The following is a 22526-nucleotide window of genomic DNA, read 5'->3' as shown; positions in this document are numbered from 1 at the left end:
TCAGGATTTTATTTCTTAATTTGCTCACTTATTTATTTACTTATTATTATTATTTTTTGAGACAGGGTCTCATTTTGTCACCCAGGCTGGAATTCAGTGGCACAATCACAGCTCACTGCAGCCTTGATGTCCCAGCTCAAGTGATCCTTCCACCTCCGCCTCCTGAGTAGCTGGACTACAGGCACGTGCCACCACACCTGGCTAATTTTTAAAATTTTTGTAGACACTAGGCCTCACTTTGTTGCCCAGGCTGGTCTCAAACTCCTGGCCTCAGGTGATCCTCTGGCCTCAGCCTCTCAATGTGTTGGGATTACAGACGTGAGCCACCATGCCTGGCCTCTTTCTTAATTTGTAAAATGGGAATGATAGCTCCCAAGGTTATTCTGAGGAGTAAATGACACTGCATGTGAAAGCTCTTAATAAACTGTAAAGGAATATACAAAAGCATGATATTGTTAATTTCTATCTCAGTAAGTTTTTCCATTGGATGACAATAAAGGGATTCTTTGAGAGTGTTGGAAAAAAGAATCTTTAGCTAAAGATTTCGGTACTAAAAATATTCAACCCCAGAGGTACCACAGACATAGACTAATTTTTTCCATCTGTGCAGTTTAGGGTAGATTTGGCATACGCTCAATACCAGGCAAGAAAGAAACTATGGTTTAGGCTGCTTTTAAAGTTAAAAAAAAAAAAGGCAGAAAAGGAAACTATTTCCTTTTATAAGCAGGAATGTTAAAATAGGGAAAGCTTTCATCGAGCAATTCACTACTGAATCAAGACTATTTGATCCATATTCTCACCTACCTCCCCTCACTCCCTATTTGTGTTGTGGTTAGTTGTTTTCTAGATCATGGTTTATATATCATGGTCACTTCCTCACTAAAGTTAAACAATATAGATTATTCTTAACCAGCCACATGTGACTCAGAGGTCAAAAGAGTGTTCTTTTTGGGTAATCTCTCTCAATTGCTAATATTTAAGGACCTGGTTTTCAGAACCATTGATTATTTAAAATGTATGTCTTTAAGATTAGGCTCCACCCAAGATGCCTCCTCAGAGGCTAAGTTTGAGGTTGAGAAACTAGCTTAAGGAGAAAGATAAAGTAGCAGAAATGTCATGGCGGGTGAGCTGATGACTCACTGCCCCTTCCTTGAACTGCAAGAATGACAAAATGGAAAAGGGGAAAAAAAAAAAAGGCAATGCCCTACTGCAGACTAGAGGCTCCATGAAACCCAAGAAATTCCGAGAACTTGAAGAACTACATGGGTTCTTAGGGTAAAGGCAGTAAGTTTAATTTCCATGGTCAAATTGTTAAGTGCGTCAAAGAAAGGACATTAGGAAAGCTAAACTTGATTATACTTTACCATCAGAGCCATCATCCTCAATCTGATCATTTTATTCTCCTGCTTAAAAACTTCAATAACTCCACATTGCTATTGGACCAAGTCTAAACTTACAATCGTATAGTAGACTATTCTTCATAACATATAACCTTCCTTGTTAACTTCACCTTGTAATTAATTCTTTTTAAAAAAAAATTTATTTATATTTTAACTTTTGAGACAGGGTCTCAGTCTGTCACGCAGGCTGGAGCGGAGTGGTCCAATCATGGCTCACTGCAGCCTCAGCCTCCTAGGCTCAAGTGATCCTCCTGCCCCAGCCTCCCAAGTACCTGGGACTACAAGCCTGTGCCATCACCCTGGGCTTATTTTTGTATTTTTTGGTAGAGATGGGTTCCCACTATCTTGCCCAGGCTGGTCTCAAACTCCTGGCCTCAAGCAATCCTTCCTCCTCAGCCTCCCAAAGTGCTGGTACTATAGGTGTGGGTCACCATGCCTGGCCGAATTAATTATTATTACATGTCTTGGAAGGTATGGGGGACAACTTAGAACTTCCCAAATAAGCAAGATACTTTTAAATTCCCATCAATTTGTTTACACTATTCCCTCTACTTAAAACTCTCATCCCAGCTGGCAACTCCTAACTGCTTCAAAGCCTGCCTCAAGTATCATTTCTTCTCAGTAGCTTTCTCAATTCCTATGCTCTCTTGCTCAACTCCCACTCTCTCCTGCTACTCAGAATGATTGCTCTTTCATCTCTGGAGTCATAGCACTTTAAGCATGCCTTTGTTAAATCACTTAACCCAATGAAATAAATGGACACAGAGTTCTATCCTTTCCTCAACTTACTGTGTACTCCCTGAAGGCAAGTGTGAGCATGTCATTGTACAATTCTTGCCACACTATTGGAGAATAATACAGGTGTGTTGAATTGAATGAAATATTAAAAGAGGACCAAAGAATAGATGGATCTTCTAGGCCTAGGAATTATACTAGGAGTAGAAGGTGTATCCTAAATCCATGTATGTGATTCTGCTTTGGTCTTACCAGAGTGAATGTAATTTGCTTTTATTTAAAAACAGTGTTGACAGGCCATGCACAGTGGCTCATGCCTGTAATCCCAGCACTTTGGGAGGCCAACGCAGGAGACCACCTGAGGTTAGGAGTTCGAGACCAGCCTAACCAACATGGAGAAACTCCATCTCTACTAAAAATACAAAATGAGCTGGGTGTGGTGGTGCGTGCCTGTAATCCCAGCTACTTGGGAGGCTGAGGCTGGAGAATTGCTTGAACCTGGGAGGCGGAGGTTGCGGTGAGCCAAGATCACACCATTGCAGTCCAGCCTGGGCAACAAGAGTGAAACTGCATCTAAAAAAAAAAAATCCCAAAAACAGTGTTGGATTCACACTCATACATGTAATCCCAATACTTTGGGAGGCCGAGGCTGGTGGATCACTTGAGGCCAAGAGTTCAAGACCAGGCTGGCCAACATGGCAAAACTCCTTCTACTAAAACTACAAAAATTAGCCAGGCATGGTGGTGCATGCCTGTAGTCCCAGCTACTCGGGGGTGCTGAGGCATGAGAATCGCTTGAACCCTGGAGGTGGAAGTTGCAGTGAGCTGAGATCATGTCACTGCACTCCAGCCTGGGTAACAGAGCAAGACCCTCTCTCAAAAACAAACAAACAAACAAACAAACAAACAAAAAAAGCCCCACAAACCAGTGTCATTTAGCCAGGTGTGGTGCATGCCTGTGGTCCTAGCTACAGGGGAGGCTGAGGCAGGAGGATTGCTTGAGTCCAGGACTTCAAGGCTGTAGTGAGCTATGATCACACCACTGCACTCCAGCCTGGGCAACAAAGCGAGACCCTGTCTCTAAAGAAAACAACAACAACAACAACAAAAACCCCTCAAACCACACTAGTGTCATGAATATATTTCTTTAGATAAAACTTTATTAATCAGCTTTCTGTTTAGAATTGGCTTTCCCATAATCCAGTTAACCAAAGGTAGTTGAGTAATTTGAAATATTCCCCAGCTGGAGTAGAATCACATTTGGGGCTTGCTTCAATCAGTGCACCTCTGTCTTGCTTTTGCTTTTCAGAGAGACCCTAGGTCAACCATAGCCTTTGAAGGCATGAGCTGAACGGAAACCAGATGAACTCTATTGAATTTTAAATTTGCCACATTTCCTAGTCTAGTATTAAACTTTTCTTCTCTAGTTGAGCAAGTTAACCAAATAAGTATATATATATTTTTTCTCTTATAGATTATGCTCACCTAAGAACTTGAGGTTACAACACACACACACACACACACACACACACACACACACCCGAAAAACCAAATCGCAAAACAAATTATTCCATACTCATTCCATTGGTTCTTTTGATGGCCTTCTGTCAGTGTTAATGGTTGGTGTGAAAGATTTTTGGAAACATCTTCCAGGAGGGAGTAATAGCATTTCCTGAAGCACCTTTTATCTTGGTTTGTGGCAAATGATTCTTTCAATGCCCTCAGGTCACTTATACCCTAAGACCCTGCATGAGTTTATTCAACCTTCAAATCAGTCACTTCTGCCCTCATCTAGGGCACATAACAATGTAGTTAGTTACCCAGCAGGTATCCCAGCTAAGTAAGACCATAAATAAATCATAGGAGCAGGAGCTTTTGGAGTCAGTCTTCTGTCTGAGCACCTCTAACCGGTTATGCTACCTTAAACAAATTACTTAACTTCTCTCTGTCTCACCTGATTTACCAGTTAAAAAAAAAAAGGAATAATAATGGTACCTACCTCATAGGTTTGTTGTGAGGAGTTAAACGTCTAAAGCACTTAGAACAGTGTCTGGCATATGGTAAGTATTCAATAAACATTAGCCTTATATTCTATACTTTAAGTACTATTTATTTATATTTTTACATACAATATGTGGGCATAACAAAAAAATTAAAGGAAGAATGGTCATTTTTAGAAAAAAGTTTATTTACAAAACCACAACTCAGTCTGCTTTGGTATTGACAAAATCCCTACAACTGAGATATTAAGGAGATACATTTATTTTAGCTTTACATAAAACCAGAATCCAACACTACCCTACTTTCCTATTCCTTTGTGGCTCTGAGCGCAGCTTTAAAAAAACAAAACAAAGCAAAACAAAACAAAACAAAACAGCTCTTTATAATGTACAATGGCTTAAGCAAATCGCTTTAGTTTTTTTTCTATTTAAGATTTAGGACAGACTACTCGTCTAAAATTCACTATTTACAGAGAAAGTCCTAGGGAACAGGATAACTTATTTAGGTTTAGCTCTCATAATACAATATCCATAATGGCTTTAGGAGAATGTAAATAAATAACATTGGTAAACAGCGTATACTGATATTTTCTGACAAACTCATTTATCTAACATCATGCTGAGCAATCAAGAGGATTCCTCCATATATTTTAAATTTTAATTTATTCTATTTCCTGATTCACAAACTCTTGCTCCATGTTAAAGCAGTTATCACCAATAGAACCTATGAGAACCAGTGCCCATGGAAACCTAACAGCTTGTTTTTTTAATCCCCTATTAAAACTCGGTTGAGCTTGATATATGCATGGTTGAAATATGCGTGGGTACTAGGCCTTTATTCAGGAATGTAAAATTAATGGTATCTGGTATCAAGTTGTAAGAAAAACTCCCCCAGATTGGGAGGTAACTGAGTGATATGTGAAAGAATCTTCCCCTGTCTGAATTTAAGAATACACCTACACTGGGCAGAAAAAGGTGGGGGAGAGGAAGTAGAAGTAGAGGAAAAGCACAACTCCACTGGCTTCAATCAAACTGAGGTAACTAATTAGAGACGGAAAATAAATAAATCAACAAATGCCCCATTTTTGTTTTCCAAAAAAGATCACTGGCAACTAACAATTTTAAAGTTGATCCATTAATATATTTTTAAATAGAAAAAAGTTTGTATATCATATATATCATAATTCCATTTATCTAATACACTCCTCTGCTGAGATATTTAACACATCTTCATCTGTACTCTCTTCTATCTCTGGCAAGTTGCCCCAAAGTAGGACGTTTACACCTGAAAATAAAAAGTCATAAAATTCTTTAATGCTTACTACTGTTATAACTCAGAACACGAATTACAAAACTTTATATGTTAATATTCTTATGTAAACCATAGTGTTAGCAGTAAAAAGAGTAGCTATTGAAGAATGTACTGCAAATAAAATTACCTAATATTATCCATCTAGGACATAAAGTTTATTTATTTATTTTGAGACAAATTCTCTCTGTGTTGCCCAGGCTGGAGTGCCTGGCAGGATCACGGTTCACAATCACAGATCACTGCAGCCTGAACCTCCAGGGCTCAAGTGATCCTCCTACCTCAGCCTCCCAAGTCGCTGGGACTACAGGCGTGTACTACCACACATGGCTAATTTTATTTTGTAGATACAGGTTCCCACTATGTTGCCCAGGCTAGTCTCAAACTCCTGGGCTCAAGCAATCCTCTCTCCTTGACCTCCCAAACTGTTGGGATTACAGGCATGAGCCACCATGCCTGGCAAACACTTTTTTTTAAAGGGCTAGGACATAAACATTCTTTAAATCCTTTTAAGCAAGGGCTTGAATTCTAGAATTTTACAGCTCAAAAGGCTCTCAGGAGTCCATTTACTCAAACCCTGCCTCCAGCTGCATTATAACATAATCACTATACACTGATAATTTTCTGATCTATTTTAATGATGTTTAAGAATGGAGATCTCACAAGATCCTTTTAGATTAAGTGCCTCTTTGGAGGGTTCAGGGAGAAGTCCTGAATAAGTCTCCTCATCCCTTCAATAAGCAGAGAAGTAGCTGGTGCCATTTTTCTGATTCAGAAAAAAAGCAAGGGTTCGGAGCCAGTTATAATATGAACTGCAATCCTTGATACCAGTGGGTTTCAGTCCACAGGCAGAGCTTTAAACTAAACTTTAGGGCCAGGTTGCAGCAGTCACTATAGTAAACAAAAGAATAATCAAAAACTTCACTGAGAAAGAATAGTCAGATTTCATATTGAAGAATGCAGCACAGGTATACAGTAAATGACTAAACATACAGTAGAGGATAATGACAAGTTTATTACTCTAGGCATATATTACATTATTAGTTAAAAGCACTAAATGGAAAATAACTGACCTCTAGGATAGCCAATTAACTTCACAAGAAAAGCAAATCTTTTTTTTTTCTTTTTGAGTCGGAGTCTCGCTTATTGCCCAGGCTGGAGTCGAGTGGTGTAATCTTGGCTCACTGCAACCTCTGCCTCCCAGGTTCAAGTGATTCTCGTGCCTCAGCCTCCCGAGTAGCTGGGACTACAGGCGAATGCCACCATGCCTGGGTAATTTTTGTATTTTTAGTAGAGATGGGGTTTCACCATGTTGGTCAGGGTGGTCTTGAACTCCTGACCTCAGGTGATCCCCCTCGCCTCGGCCTCCCAAAGTGCTGGGATTACAGATGTGAGCCACCACACTTGGCCAGAAAAACAAATCTTAAGCTGTCCAGTTATCAGTGTGGACACAAAGAGGATCCAGCAATTCAGGATACCCACCCCATACACACTGAGATAGCAGCCACATGGTGGAATGGAATGAGCCAGGATTTGGAGATTTGGTTTGAATCCAGTGTTCACCACTGCTAGTACACCATGCATGGTTTTACTACAAATGCATGCAACATAGACAATATATATTACTGTTTAGTGGATTTAAATTTTGTATAGAATGTTATTACACTACATGTTGTTTTCTAATTTGCTTTTTCACTCATCATGTTTTTGAGGTTAATCCATGTTAACTTGTGTAGATTTCGCTCATTTATTTTTACTTCTGGAGAGTATTCCATTTTGTGAATTTTTAAAAATGTTGCAAATACAGCCCATTGCTCATCCCTTCCTCAGCTGCCCATCTTGCATAGGTGGTTCAAGGCGACATGCACAGGGATGTGTAGTGTGACATTGTTGAAATAGTAGAAATAATTAACTGTTTACCTTGACTGAGGGAGATACTGGAATCTAATCTGGCAAGAATTTAACATGTATCTGATGCTGGTAGGGATACAGATGTGTATCTTATTATTTTCTATAATCTTTTTGTGTTTGAATTGTTTATAATAGAAAACGCTACCCCACCCCCACCCTAAGAATGAATGGTGTTCTGCTCCAGGTAAATGTAATGGAAGAGCTGACAGGAAGAGCTGTAAGGAATTGCGAGGCAAATATCAAAGTGAAAATTAGAACCCATAAATGTAAATGGAGGGCTGAAGCCATTTTGCCTCTGAGGGCATTTGCCAATTTCAGGAAATTTGAGCTGAGATTTCCCAAGGCTCCTCCAGAAAGTTCTGGGAAATCAGGTCTCCAAATGAAGACTAGCCTAGAAAACAGACCTCCAGGAGTCCTTTTCAGTTTAAACATTATAGAATTTATAAAGCTTGTCTATGCATTCCTTTGACACTGCTGGTTCAGGTGATTCAAGGACAGTTGTGGCGCCATTAGAAACTTGCTTTGATACCAAGCATCTAGAAAATCTTGCTTGAAATCACAATATTAGGGTTACAAAGCAGAAGCTTGATATTCTTGGAGTCAGTACTCAGAGACATGAAGCAGCTCAGCACAATTGGTTCAAAGGAGGAAAAATAAACTAAGAGATTGGATCTGACAGAAGCAGCACCTTCCTTTCTCTGTTAAGAAGGGAGGAAGGAAATCCTGTGATACATCTGTTTCTTATGGATTAGATTCAGTGCAAATGGAAGAATGTGGGGCTTTTATCTTTGAAAAATTGACCAATATTAAAAAGTAAATCAAACTTGAAAAATCTCCACCCTGTGTTTTGAATTCTGTAAAGCAGGAAAAATACTATCAAAGCAGAAACTTCCTTTAATGTGTCCCATGGGCAACACAAATATAAAACTGGAGGCTTAAATTAGGAGACTGTATCCCACTTAGGGGAGTTCAGATAAGTCCTTACATGAAAATGGCCTTCTTAACATACCAAAGTTTTAAATTAAGACCCCATAAATGATAGATTGAGAGCCACAGTTGAGTCCCAGATAAAAAAAATCAAATCTACAAAAATCTAAGCATAATTGGAGGATTTAAAGACCCTTGACAACCCAGCTTGCAATTCGTGATCTTTTGGTCTGTGAAGGCAAATCATATATTTAAAAAATACATTTAAGTTCTAAAGGAGACTAAAACATGCATTTAGGAACCTAAGAATGCTAGTGTCAACTTAGATTGTCAAGTTACTTAAAGTCGGCTGGCGAGGTGTCTCAGGCCTGTAATCCCAGCCCTTTGGAGGCCAAGGTGGGCAGATCACTTGAGGACAGGAGTTCGAGACCAGCCTGGGCAAAATGGCAAAAACCGGTCTCTACGAAAAATACAAAAAATTAGACAGGTGGCACACACCTGTGGTCCCACCTATTGAGAAGGCTGAGGTGGAAGAATGGCTTGAGCCTGGGAGGTCGAGGCTGCAGTGAGCCAAGATTGTGCCACTACACTCCAGGCTGGGTGACAGAGCAAGACCCTGTCTCCAAAAAAAAAAAAAAAAGTTCCTTAAAATCAGCTTGGTCCGTTGTGTAAATAGATGTTAGACATGGAGAACATGTGTCTTATAACAAAACTCAATGGCTCCAGGCAATATAAAAAGTATTATATAAATCCCCTTTAAAAATTGGTACTTTGGCCGGTGCAGTGGCTCACACCTGTAATCCCAGCACTTTGGGAGGCTGAGGTGGGTGGATCACCTGAGGTCAGGAGGTCGAGACCAGCCTGGGCAACATGGCAAAACCCCGTCCCTACGAAAAATACAAAAATTAGCCAGGTGTAGTGGTGCACACCTATAATCCCAGCCACTCAGAAGGCTGAGGCAGGAGAATCACTTGAACCTGGGAGGTGGAGGTTGCGGTGAGCCGAGATCACGCCACTGCTCTCCAGCCTGGGTGACAGAATGACTCCATCTCAAAAAAAAAAAAAAAAAAAAAAAAAGGTACTTCAGGCCAGGCATGGTGACTCACGTCTGTGATCCCATGTAATCCCAGCACTTTGGGAGAATGAGGCAGGCGGATCCCCTGAGGTCAGGTGTTCAAGACCAGCCTGACCAACATGGTGAAACCCTGTCTCTACTAAAAATACAAAAAAATTAGCTGGGCGTATGCCTGTAATCTCGCTACTCGGGAGGCTGAGGCACGAGAATCGCTTGAACCCGGGAGGCAGAGGCTGCCATGAGCCAAGATGACACCATTGCACATCAGCCTGGGAAACAAGAGTGAAACTCTGTCTCAAAAAAAAAAAGAATTAGTATTTCAGTGCCTCAGCACCTTAACACAAGGAAAAAGAAATTTTTTTTTTAAAAGAATTGGTAGTGTACTTTCTTACTAAAATAAATTTTTTTTTTTTTTTTTTGAGACAGGGTCTCACTCTGTTGCCCAGGCTGGAGTGCAGCGGTGCCATCTCGGCTTACTGCAACCTCCACCTCCCAGGTTCAAGGGGGGGTTTCATCATATTGGCCAGGCTGGTCTCGAACCCCTGACCTCAAGTGATCATCTGTCTTGGCCTCCCAAAGTGTGGGATTACAGGTGTGAGCCACCATGCCTGGCCTTGCTAAAATAATTAGTATAGGCATACCTCAATTGTGCTTTAGTTTATTGTACACCATAGATACTGGGCTTTATATAAATGGAAGGTTTTGGCAATCCTGCATTGAGTAAGTCTAACAGCATATGCTTACCTTGTGTCTGTTACATTTTGATAATTCTCTCAATATTTCAACCTTTTTCATTATTATTATATATATCATGGTGATCTGTGATCTTTGATGTTACTGTTATAATTGTTTCAGGGTGCTATGAACCACACCCACTTAAGACCACACCCACTTAAGACTGCAAACTTAATCGATAAATATTTTGTGTGTTCTGACTGCTCCATTGACCAGCTGTTCTCTCTCTCTTTCCTGGGGCCTCCCTATTTCCTAAGATACAACAATATTGAAATTGGGCCAGTTAATATCCCTACAATGACCTCTAAGTGTTCAAGTGAAAGAGAGTGGCATGTCTCTCACTGTAAATCAAAAGCTAGAAATGATTAAGCATAGTGAGGAAGACATATTGAAAGCTGAGACAGGCTGAAAGTTGGGCCTTTTATGCCCAATTGTTAGCCAACTTGTGACTGCAAAGAAAAGTTCTTAAAGGACATAGGAAGTGCTACTCCAGTGAAAACAAGAATAAAAAAGTTAAACAGCTTTATTGCTGATATGGAGAAAGTTTTAGTGACCTAGATAGAAGATTAAACCAGCCATGATATTCTCTTACGCAAAAACCTAATCCAGAGCTAGGTCTTAACTCTCTGCAATTCTATGAAGGGCAAGAAAGTTGAGGAAACTGTAGAAGAAAGTTTGAAGCTAGCAGAGGTTGGTTTATAAAGTTTAAGGAAAGAAGCCCTTTCTATAACATACAGGTTCAGGTGAAGCAAAAAGTGCAGATGTAGAAGCTGCAGCAAGTTATCCAGAAGATCTAGCTAAGATCATTGATGAAGGTGGCTACACTAAACAACAGATTTTTCTTTTCTTTTCTTTTCTTTTTTTTTTTTTGAGATGGAGTTTCACTTTTGTTGCCCAGGCTGGAGTGCAATGGCGTGATCTTGGCTCACCGCGACCTCCGCCTCCCGGGTTCAAGCCATTCTCCTGCCTTAGCCTCCCAAGTAGCTGGGATTATAGGCATGCGCCACCATGCCCAGCTAATTTTGTATTTTTAGTAGAGACGGGGTTTCTCCATGTTGGTCAGGCTGGTCTCGAACTCCCAACCTAAGGTGATCTGCCCGCCTCGGCCTCCCAAACTGCTGGGATTACAGGCGTGAGCCACCGCGCCCGGCCTCTTATTACTTTTTTTTTTGAGATGGAATTTCACTCTTGGTGCAATGGTGCGATCTCGGCTCACTTCAAACTCCACCTCCTGGGTTCAAGTGATTCTTCTGCCTCAGTCCCCCAAGTAGCTGGGCATGTACCACCACGCCCAGCTAATTTTTTATTTTTAGTAGAGGCAGAGTTCTACTATATTGGTCAGGCTGGTCTTAAACTCCTGACCTCAGGTGATCCATCCACCTCGGCCTCCCAAAGTCCTGGGATTATAGGCGTGAACCACTGCGTCCGGCAGAGATTTTTAATATACACAAAACAGCCTTCTATTGGAAGTAGATGCCATCTAGGACTTTCATAGCTAGAGAGGAGAAGTAATACTTGGCTTCAAAGCTTCAAAAGGACAGGCTGAATCTCTTGTTAGAGGATAATGCAGCTGGTGACTTTAAGTTGAATCCAATGCTCATTTACCGTTCTGAAATTTCTAGGGTTCTTAGGAATTATGCCAAATATACTTTGCCTGTGCGCTGTCAATGAAACAACAAAGCCTGGACGACAGCAAATCTGTTTACAGCATGTTTTACTAACTATTTTAAGCCCATTGTTAAGACCTACTGCTCAGAAAAATCCCTTTGAAAATATTACTGTTCATTGACAATGCACCTAGTCACTCAAGAGCTCTGATGGCATTGTACAAGGAGATAAATATTGCTTCAATGCCTTAACATAACATCTATTTGGCAGCCCATGGATCAAGAAGTAATTTAATCTTTCAAGTCTTATTATTTAAGAGAGAGATTTCATAAGGCTATAGCTGCCATAGATAGTAATTCTTCTGATGGATCTGGGCAAAGTGCATTGAAAACCTGGAAAAGCACATTCCTGATTCATGGGAGGAGGTCAAAATATCAGTCTTAACAGGAGTTTGAAAGAAGTTGATTCCAACCCTCATGGGTAACTTTGAGAGGTTTTAGACTTCAGTGGAGGAAGTAACTGCAGATGTGGTAGAAATAGCAAGAAAACTACACTTAGAAATGGAGCCTGAAGACGTGACTGCATTGCTGCAATCTCATGATGAAACTTTAATGGATGAAGAGTTGCTTTTTATGGATGAGCAAAGAAAATGGTTTCTTGAGGTGAAATCTACTCTTGATGAAGATGCTGTAAATATTGTTGAAATGAAAACAAAGGATTTAGAATATTACATAAACATAGTTGGTAAAGTAGTAGCAGAATTTGAGAGGATTGACTCCAGCTTTGAAAGAGGTTCTACTGTGTGTAAAATTCTATCAAATGGCATCACATGCTACAGAGAAATCTTTTGTGAAAGGAAGAGTCAATCCATGCGGCAAACCTCATTGTTGTCTTATTTTAAGAAACTGCCACAGCCATCCTAACCTCCAGCAACCACCACCCTGATCAGTTTGCAGTCATCAACATCAAGGCAAGACCCTCCACCAGCAAAAAGATTATGACTTGCTGAAGGTTCAGATGATCATTAGCAGTTTTTAGCAATAAAGCATTTTTTTTTCTTTTTTGAGACAGGGTCTCATATTGTTGCCCAGGCTGAAATGCACTGGCATGATCACAGCTCACTGCAGCCTCTACCTCCCAAATTCAAGTGATCCTCCCACCTTAGCCTCCTGGGTAGCTGAGACGATAGTATGCCCCACAATGCCTGGATAATTTTTGTATTTTTTTTGTAGAGATGAGGTCTCAGCATGCTGCCCAGGCTGGTCTCAAACTCCTGGGCTCAAGTGATCCTCCCGCCTTGGACTACCAAAGTGCTGGGATTACAGGCATGAGCCACTGCTCTCGGTCGAATAAGTATTTTTTGATTAAGGTATGCACATTGTTTTTTAAATGTCCTGCTATTGCACACTTAATAGACTACAATATATTGTAAACATAACTTTTATACACACTGGGAAACCAAAAAATTGTGTGACTTGCTTTAATTGTGATATTTGCTTGCTTTATTATGGTGGTCTGGAATTGAACCTACAATATCTCCACTTGTGCCTGTACAACATACTTTATACTTTGGTGTCAAATATTTCCCTTGACTAAAATTCTGTCATAACGTATTAACATAGATGTCGAAATGTCTGTTTTTATTCTGAAGCATCACCAAATACAGAGGTTACTTAGTCCTCCTCCTCTCAACTCCCATTGCCCTAGGCCTGGCCTCTCCCTTTCTTACACACACACACAGACACACACACGCATTAGACTATCAAATCTAAAATCTTCAAAAATTCTCTGGAGTCAGAATATGTATCAAGGCAGCAGTTAAGAGCAATTATAATATTCATTTTAAAAGACCAAGAAATTCAGCCAAGTTTGAGGCCTTAAGTACAAGGATGAACATAGAAATGACAATGAATTTTGCCTAATAGTTTGCATAAGTGAATGTCTGGGAAAAAAGAATTGAAGTTTCACTCTAGCTAATCCAGCTAAGAAGATCTAAAAGGAATCCTGAAATGATCTATTGGGAATTTTACTCAGGTATTGATAGAGAAATGTTACAGGAATGTCCAAGTCAATTGTTTCTTACCTGTGGAGTCTAGTCTGTTAATATCATAAACTGCCTGGCTGTGAAACATCCAGAAGTGTCCGTTGTTGCAGGAAAGAAGACAGGAACTACATGGAACAATCACATGATAACCTACAATGTTCCCACTAGAAAAGAAAGTAAATGTTACTAGATACCATGTAATAACTAGCCAGATAAGTCTTTTCATATGCTTATATAAATAGACCATATAATTTAGATCTCATTTCCTAACAACTTTCATTGCTGAGATCTTTGGGATGGGATGGGGGTGCAGTTCTACCATCAAGTGGGAAAGCAGTCTTTAAGTGAATAATAGTAACATATTCTCACATTTCTTTGCTATTATTATTATTATTGAGACCGAATTTTGCTCGTCACCCAGGCTGGAGTGCCTGCAACCTCTGCCTCCCAGGTTCAAGTGATTCTCCTGCCTCAGCCTCCAGAATAGCTGGGATTACAGGCGTGTGCCACCATGCCCAGCTAACTTTTGTGTTATTAGTAGAGATGGGGTTTTACCATGTTGGCCAGGCTGGTCTCGAACTCCTGACCTCAGGTGATCCACCTGCCTTGGCCTCCCAAAGTGCTGGGATTACAGGCGTGAGCCACCATTCTTGTCCTGCTAGTATTATTTTATGCATTCTCCCTTCAGAAGTTAGCTTCTAGATGCCATAATGTTGTGATTTGTTTTATAAACCACCCAAATTGATGTGCTGTACAGACAAAATAAATTAAATAAACTCAGTTCTGTGGGTAAAGGTTTTTGCTATCCCAGGACTGTGGCAAGTTGGGTTCTTACATGTTCTAGTTTCATGCCAGCACCTAAAAACTGTTTCAACAGATGGAGAGGTAGGAAGACAGCATGAGTCCCTGTAAACCAATACAATCTGGCTGCTCTAATTTTAGTCTCAGTGTTTTTGAAGGAATTCAGAAATAAAGCAATCTACAGCCTCCAGAGAAAGTTGCAAAAGTTTTTACAGTTTTCAGAATTATCCAGCTGATTATAAGTACCTCAGTCTTTCACAATTTTTTTTTTTTAACTAGCTAGTCACATATTAAATAGAGTGAACCTACAGGGAATGTTTTAGCTAGTACTTTAAAAAAAATAGCAACATGAACTGTTTATACCTTGAGTTGTAAAAATTCTTATTCAAGCTTAGTCTTACTCTGTGAGATTTGTGAGTCAGTCATTTTTATGAGACCCAATAAAGATTACTATAAAAGGTACCATTCCACCTAAAATATGTCTTCTAATTATAACTTGCTTGAAAGGCAAACAAATGAAAACAAAAGTTGTGTTTGGACTAGGAGTGCCAGTTATTTGTAAGACTATATTGCAAAAGTAAATTCCATGACTTTAATTACTGCCTATATTCATTCATTCATCCATTGATTCATCACTTAAACTAACATTTATTGAGTATCTACTATCTTTCAGGCACTGCTCTAGGTGCTAGGAATACAGTGGTAAACAAAACAAAGCCCTTGTTCTCACGGAGCTAACAGTCTAGCGAGGCTACATCAGATCATTCTGCTCCCTGGTTAAAACCTCTTCAATAGCCAAAAATGAAAATAAAAACCTTTCCATACCAAGGTCCAGATCTATGCTGTCAAGAATAATAGCCACTAGCCACATGTGGCTGTTGTACACTTGAAGTGGGGCTGGCCTGAATTGAGATGTGCTGTTAAGTGTAAAATGTACACCAGATTTCAAAGAGTAAGAACAAAAAATGGAATATAAAATATTACATTAGTAGTTTATGTTGGTTACATGTTGAAATAATATTTTGGATACATTGGGTTAGACAAAATATATGATTAAAATTAACTTTCCTGTTTTGGTTTTCTTTTGAAAATGTTGTTCTTCGGGTATGGTGGCTCATGCCTGTAATCCCAGCACTTTGGGAGGCTGAGGTGGGTGGATCACTTGAGGTCAGGAGTTCGAGACCAGTCTGGCCAACATGGCGAAACCCCGCCTCTACTAAAAATACGAAAATTAACTAGGCGTGGTGGCACGTGCCTGTAGTCCCAGCTACTCGGGAGGCAGAGGTGAGAGAATCACTTGAACCCAGAAGACGGAGGTTGCAGTGAGCCGAGATCATGCCATTGCACTCCAGCCTGGGCGACAGAGCAAGACTCCGTCTCAAAACAAAACAAAACAAAATGTTGTTGCCCAGGTGCGGTGGCTCACACCTGTAATCCCACACTTTGGGAGGCCGAGGCAGGTGGATCACTTGAGGTCAGGAGTTTGAGACCAGCCTGGCTAACATGGCGAAATCCCGTCTCTACTAAAAATACAAAAATTAGCCGGGTGGGCTAGGTGCGGTGGCTCATGCCTTTAATCCTAGCACTTAGGGAGGCCAAGGCAGGCGGACTGCCTGAGCTCAGGAGTTCGAGAGCAGCCTGGGCAACACGGTGAAACCCTGCCTCTACTAAAATATAAAAAATTAGCTGGGCATGGTGGTGCGTGCCTGTAGTCTCAGCTACTCAGGAGGCTGAGGCAGGAGAATCGCTTGAACCTGGGAGGCAGAGGTTGCAGTAAGCTGAGATCGTGCCACTGCACTCTAGCCTGGGCAACAGAGCAAGACTCCGTCTCAAAAAAAAAAAAAAAGAAAGAAAGAAAGAAAATAATGTCCAAAGGCCAGTGACTTCATCTAGTTTTTGTTGTATTTCCAGCCCTTGTAACAATGACTACCACATACTAGTTCCTCAATACAAGTATAGCTTAAATAAAGGAATGAAATCAAATAGCACATAAGAAGAGTTTGCCAATTTAAATTATTAGGATTGTCATTTATAATACAAACCCCTTCTAAATACAAACCCCATCTAAATGAGAAAATTTCAACTTTTATCCCCCTAAAATGAAAATAATAACACGTCTACTTCTCAAAAGATTATAGTAATAGCTCTCAGCTGTTGTAATTTATAGTTTATTGAGCCCTTTAACATTCGTATTTGATCTTTATAATAACTTGATAAGGTAAACACAGAAGATTATTAAATTTCTATCTTAATAAGACAGAATGGCCGGGTGGGGTGGCTCACGCCTGTAATCCCAGCACTTTGGCAGGCCGAGGCGGGCGGATCACCTGAGGTTGGGAGTTCAAGAGCAGCCTGACCAACATGGAGAAATCCTGTCTCTACTAAAAATACAAAAAAAAAAAAAAAAAAAAAATTTAGCTGGGCATGGTGGTGCGTGCCTGTAATCCCAGCTACTCAGGAGGCTGAGGCAGGAGAATCGCTTGAACCTGGGAGGTGGAAGTTGTGGTGAGCTTAGATCACGCCATTGCACTCCAGCCTTGGCAACAAGAGCAAAAACTCCTTCTCAAAAAAAAAGAAAGAAAGAAAGAAAGAAATTAAGGTAGGATGCAGTGGCTCATACCTGTAATCCCAGCCTTTTGGGAAGCTGAGGAGAGAGGATCACTTGAGGCCAGGAGTTTGAGATCAGCCTGGGCAACATAGCAAGACCCTATTGCTACAAAAATAAAAAACTTAGCCAGGCCTGGTGGTGCCTGCCTGTAGTCCCAGCTACTCAGGAGGCTGAGGTAGGAGAATCACTTGAGCCCAGGAGTTCAAGGCTACAGTGAGCTATGATCATGCCACTGCACTCCAGCCTGAGCAACAGTATGAGACCCCTCTAAAAACAAAGAAAGAAGGAGTAATAACCTAGAAATTAAATAAGAAAACAGAGGTTCAGCAGTTTAGAGGCTAAAGGAGTTCACTCAAGATCACATAGAGAGTAAGGGTAGGGTCAGACCTCAAACATGATTTTTATTATTGTAAATCCAGGTGTTTCTCCCCCCTAACCTACATTGCCTTGTTCTGAAAATTGAAGCGGATACTGTGAATACACTTTGAAAACTGTAAAATTATATACTAATGTGAAGCATCAGAAAACCCTTTTAAAAAATAGCTCTAAGTAATAAATAATTTTTCAATGGCTCATTGCATGCTTTATACCAGTCCTTGTTGCAGCCCACTGAACCTTTCTCTATGCTTTGGTGTCAATATCCATCTTCCAAACCCAGAGCTATCCAGAATAGTGCCACAAATTACCATTTTAAACATGCGATGTCCTTCAGTTTACATTTGCAGATTTTGGTGACATAGCATCTTCCAGTGAAGTCCACTGCGCTGGAGAGAGAAAGGTATAAAAAGACAGTCAGATGTACTTTACAAAAAATTTAATTGTGGCAAAAAATTAACAAAATTTACCAACTTAACAAGTTTTATGTGTGCAGAGCAGATGTGTTAAATATAATCACATTGCTGTGTAATGAATCTCCTGGGTTCAAGTGACCCTCCTACCAGAGTTTCCTGAGTAGGTGGAACTATAGGCGCCCTATACCACATTTTGTTTATCCGTTCATCTGTAGAATCAATGGACATTTGGATTGCTTCCACCTCTTGGCTATTGTGAATAATGCTGTTAATGAACATGGGTGTGCAAATATCTCTTCCAAGATCCAGTTTTGAATTCTTTTGGATATGTACCCAGAACTGCTGGATCAGTTAGTAATTCTACGCTTGATTTAGCACAAATTTTGTCAATCCAAAGAGCTGAAAGCTAACATAGAACTATAGTATATTTTTAAAGAGTCAGTTCATATTTGTGAGCTCAACATAAACATCTGACAAATTTTCCATTAAAAAAATTTTTATGTGTTCATTGATTCACATACATCTTAGCATGCTAATTCATTATTATTTTAACCCCTACAAAGAAGGGTAGAAAATAGGAAAAACATGATTCTATTCTAGACTTGGGTCTAACCTGTAACAATTCACCTAGCCTTCCTTATGACTGCTCTATTACTTACCATAGCTATTGCAAAGATGAATGGGTTAATATTTTAAATTTGTGTATGAGCTACTAAAAAGAAAAAGCAGTGGACAATTAATCACAGAACTTTGTAGCAGTAGGTTCTATGATTTATTTTCTAGTGTTTTCCCTTTTTTGAAATACATATACGATGTACACACACACAAATGTAAAATATTAACTTAGAATTTTAAAAAATTAAAAAGATTTAAAAATAACCCATTTATCTCTGCAATAAATGAGAGCCTTTGGCTTTGCTGTTAGGCATGATTACACTTAGACCAATTCAGTAAAGATTTCAAGAAAGGAAGAGTACACAGCTTTACCTGGGTAAATCAAAAAACTTGTAAAGTTTCTATCATTATCATGAAATTCATTTAAAATGAATTGTGGTTATTAACCTGCTTCCTCTGGCTCTATATCCAAAGACTTAGAGAATAACTGTCCACTCATATTTTGGATAATTACTTTCCTTTTAATAATAAAATTTCAATAAATAACTAAATTTTGAAGATTCATGTAGGGCATATATATGTTGATTATGGAAAGGGAAAGTACTATTTAGAGCTAGAAAGAGGTTTATTTGAGTCAAATAAAATGGCTATTTTACCAAATAGGAAGCAAATTCTTAAGGACTCTACACCCAAAAGCAGTTAGTGGCTGAAAACAAACAGATTTTAAAAGGGTTCAATTATGGGAACAAATGTGTAATGTCCAAAATAGGCTTTATTGGAGATAAGGATTAAGGCTAAGTCTCTATTTTTCATCCCATAAAAATCTATTTACATCTCTTTCAGAGAGAGAGAGTTTTGAGGAAAGAAAACTGAATTTGATGAACAACGGATCTGATTTAGGATGCCAATTGCAAATAATGATAGAAAACTGATTTTTTTTTTGGTGCAAAATTTCATGGATAAAAATGAAAAACTTAAATGACCTCTTCTCTCCAACAGTACAGAAAATTTTGCCTGAATTTACCTAAAGTCTACGCCACGGACTTGATTCAGTGAAATAGGATGGTTGGGCAGGGCACTGAACCAGGGATCAAACTTAAGAGATGTGTGGTCGCATGACTGTAATTGAACTAGAAGCATTACATCAGGACTGACCACCTTGGCTAAACCACAGACTTTGTCCAGACAGTCTGCCCACTTAGATATATTCCAAGGGGATCATCAAACTGGTGGGAGTGGCTGAAACACCGAAATGATAACCTCCTTGTTGACTCCCACAGATCCAAGCCATAAGTGTTCCCATTTAGTTAAAAGCTACCGTTGCCCGCCACTAGCATGACTTACTTGGTAGGAGGGATGTCTGTAGAGAAAAGGTCTATTTCAGTATCAGCCAGCAAAACAGCCTTCATTCCCCTAGAGCTGAGCACTTGTTTACAGAATTTGCAACACAGGATGGACACGCACCTGTCCTTGAAACTACAAATGTTGGTAGACATGGCGTCGCAGGAAGGATGAGGTGTGGGATTTTGAAAAAGGAAACAAGAGTAATGCTCCTACTATTTTGATTCCCCCAGGCTAAAATTCAAATTGCGGGACCTAGAGCTTTTCTAAGTCCTAATATTGGGAAGGAAATTAGTTTTTTTTTTCTGTTTTCCCGGTGGCGGAGTAGAAGAAGTATTTATTGAGTAGGAACAGGGGAGCGTGGCAAACTTGGCTTTCCTTTTAACTTTTGGAGAAGGGAGTGGAGTTTGAATTGGAAAGGAGGCAGGTGGAGTTTGAAGGGAACTTCTCAACGGCTTTCCGTTTCTGCTGTCTAAAGGAGTCCTCTACACTTCAGCTCCCGCCCCTTCATAGCAATTCCCTCAGCCTTCTCCGATCGTCTAATTTAAAGCTTCTCCTCTTTTAAGACATCCCTTCCCCAGCATTAAGCCCCTCCCCCGGAGCGCTCCAGTTCCCTGCTGTCGGACCTCGGGCTAAGCGTCCCTACCCACGCCTCCTCTTCCCAGGATTCAGAAACTCCCTTCTCTTTTTCTGCCAGGCGATCCTGGATTCTCCTCCGTCCCTCCCCTTTTCTCCCGGACCTTCCTCCGCTCTGCGGGTCCGCGGGCCCCTCTCCTGGCAACCCCCGGCCCTCAGCGTGCTCGCGCTGTTTCTCTCGCGTCCTCCCTTCCCTCAGCTGTCCCTCGTGCCCCCGCAGTCCCCTCAGGTCTCTTCCCGGAGCGGCTGTTCCCGGGCGCGCGGTGGTGTTGGTGGGGCAGAGCTGAAGTCGCTTTAGAGGCTCAGTCGGCGCTGGGGTCTGTCACCGAACACGTTGGTTTTCGCTCCCTCTTCCGCTTTTCCTGCCTCTCCAACCCGGTATCAGTTTGAATTGCCAGCGCCGCGCACCGATTGGAAGAACTAGAGTTAGCCCCAGTCCCTCATTGGAAGGCTCCGGGGCCTCCCCTCACGAGAGCTTAGTGGCTTGAAGACCGTAGGCACCGCCCTAGTAACGGTGCTGAGATCAATTCGGCTTTCTGGTTGGCTGAGCTTGGCTCCGCCTCCGATCTCATTGGCCGGCTTCGGGAGGTTTCGGCAATCCCTGCCTTCGCCCTAGTGAAAGTGGCAAGGCACGCCCTTCCCGCTTCTTATTGGAAGAGGGTCTACAGTCTCCACCGGTCTCTACTCTTTATTGGTTAAAATTCTCCGCAACACCCCTCTTCTCTACCCCGGCCCAATTGGCCGTGCCTTAGCTCAAGAGTTTGTGTTTGGTCGTCGGTTCCACCTTAATCCCGCCCATCAGTTCTACTTAGGGGTTCAACAACCCGGGGTGGAGCTTAATCTGTGACCACGCCTCGGCAGTGCTAGTCACACCTCCAAGTTTTGCCAGCTCCTCCCCCTCATTCCGAGCCTCTCGGGATCAGCTCTTCCTATTGGCTATGGGCCCCATCGGTCGATAGAAAACGGGCGGTGATTGGTAAAGGGGTGGGCTCTACTTCCCGGCGGGGTCCTGCGGAGTTGGCGGAGGCTCCTCCAGGGACTGGGGCACCGATCTGCGTAGAAACGGGTGGCGGGGAAGAGAGGGGAGGAGAGCTCTGAGTGGGAAGCGGAGCCGGGGGCCCGGGACCCGTCGCGTCAGAGCCAGGTAAAGGCTCCTTCCCTCTTCCTTTTCTTCCTCCCGGCCGCCGGTCTGGAGCCCTGACTGAACAAACCCGGGTTGGGGCGGGAAGGAGAGGGCGCGGATGCTGCTCGCGGCATCGCCTTAGCGGTGCCGCCCGGAATCCCTCAGACCGCCCCACCTCCACCCTCTCCAAATTTCCCAGTACAGCCCATAATACTTCTCAGGACTGCGAGTCTCTCCGCCCATCACTGTACAGCCTGGGACTCCGTCCTGGCTCACGGACCGCAGCGCAGCCGGCACCCAGCCGCCTCTCCCTTTCCTCCGCACACGGGCAGCCGCGGTCCACCGTGGGGCAGTCGTCGTTGGCATCGCGCGTAATCATCGGCCGGCCTCCTCCAGTGTCTCCCCGCCCTGGCGGACAGCCCGGGTCCCAGCCTAGGACCCAGGAGGATGGGTGTTCCGCGCAGCTTCCGGGGCTCTCCCCGAGTCCCACCCCCCGGCCCGCCCCGATGGACTTCTCTTCGCCCACTCCCATCCCTAGACCACATCTCGGTCCCCACAGTTCCTGACATCCTTGCGCTTCACGCAACATCGCGGCCCATGATCATGCCCCAATTCCCCTCACCTCTAAGGCAGCCTTCTCCTTGCCGCCTCCCGCCTTCTGAGCGTGTGCAACTCCAGTTGTCCCCGGGCTCCCTTCCAGCCTCAGGACCCCATCTCACACCCGCCTCTCGCTTCCCACTTCCCGCTCGCCTGAACCCCGCCGCCTCTGCTCCCTGTCTTGTTCCCTCAGCGTGGCCCCTTCCTCCAGCCGCGGGAAGTGGGAGACGCTAGCGGGAGCTTCCTTCTCCCGGCGCTCGGAAGAAAAGG

The 22526-nt window shown here is 42.0% G+C and overlaps 2 protein-coding genes across 14 annotated transcripts in view; one reads left to right on the top strand and one right to left on the bottom strand.

The window, feature by feature from the left end:
* Window positions 1-4302: 4302 nt before the first annotated feature.
* Window positions 4303-22476, bottom strand: FAM72A (family with sequence similarity 72 member A). Of its 4 annotated transcripts, XM_034945369.3 has the most exons (5): window positions 22282-22476; window positions 21874-22091; window positions 17840-17917; window positions 13784-13908; window positions 4303-5420 (listed from the first exon to the last, which is right to left on the bottom strand). In XM_034945369.3, the coding sequence occupies exons 2-5, from the start codon at window positions 22023-22025 to the stop codon at window positions 5326-5328; spliced, it is 450 nt and encodes a 149-aa protein (XP_034801260.1). In that variant the 5' UTR covers window positions 22026-22091; window positions 22282-22476; the 3' UTR covers window positions 4303-5325. The 4 variants fall into 4 exon arrangements, with proteins under 4 accessions (XP_034801260.1, XP_003822976.1, XP_024783285.1 ...); XM_003822928.6 differs by lacking the exons at window positions 21874-22091; window positions 22282-22476 and adding an exon at window positions 19904-21258; XM_034945374.3 differs by lacking the exons at window positions 4303-5420; window positions 21874-22091; window positions 22282-22476 and adding exons at window positions 12231-12387; window positions 19904-21258.
* SRGAP2 (SLIT-ROBO Rho GTPase activating protein 2) overlaps window positions 21532-22526 on the top strand; it is a 254501-nt gene continuing 253506 nt past the window's right edge. For 4 of the 10 annotated variants that reach the window (XM_003822926.6, XM_024927499.4, XM_055108940.2 and 1 more), the window contains exon 1: window positions 21540-21680. The gene's annotated coding sequence lies outside the window, so the exon portion shown is untranslated. Of the gene's footprint in view, window positions 21681-22526 lie in introns of all 10 variants that reach the window. The other 6 variants (XM_008976531.5, XM_055108944.2, XM_034945318.3 and 3 more) reach the window with 3 other exon arrangements.

The sequence above is a fragment of the Pan paniscus genome, chromosome 1, assembly GCF_029289425.2.
Source record: "Pan paniscus chromosome 1, NHGRI_mPanPan1-v2.0_pri, whole genome shotgun sequence".
In the NCBI taxonomy this organism is placed as follows: Eukaryota; Metazoa; Chordata; class Mammalia; order Primates; family Hominidae; genus Pan; species Pan paniscus.
The sequence above is the reverse complement of the archived record's forward strand: the minus strand, read 5'-3'. Positions and strand labels throughout refer to the sequence as shown.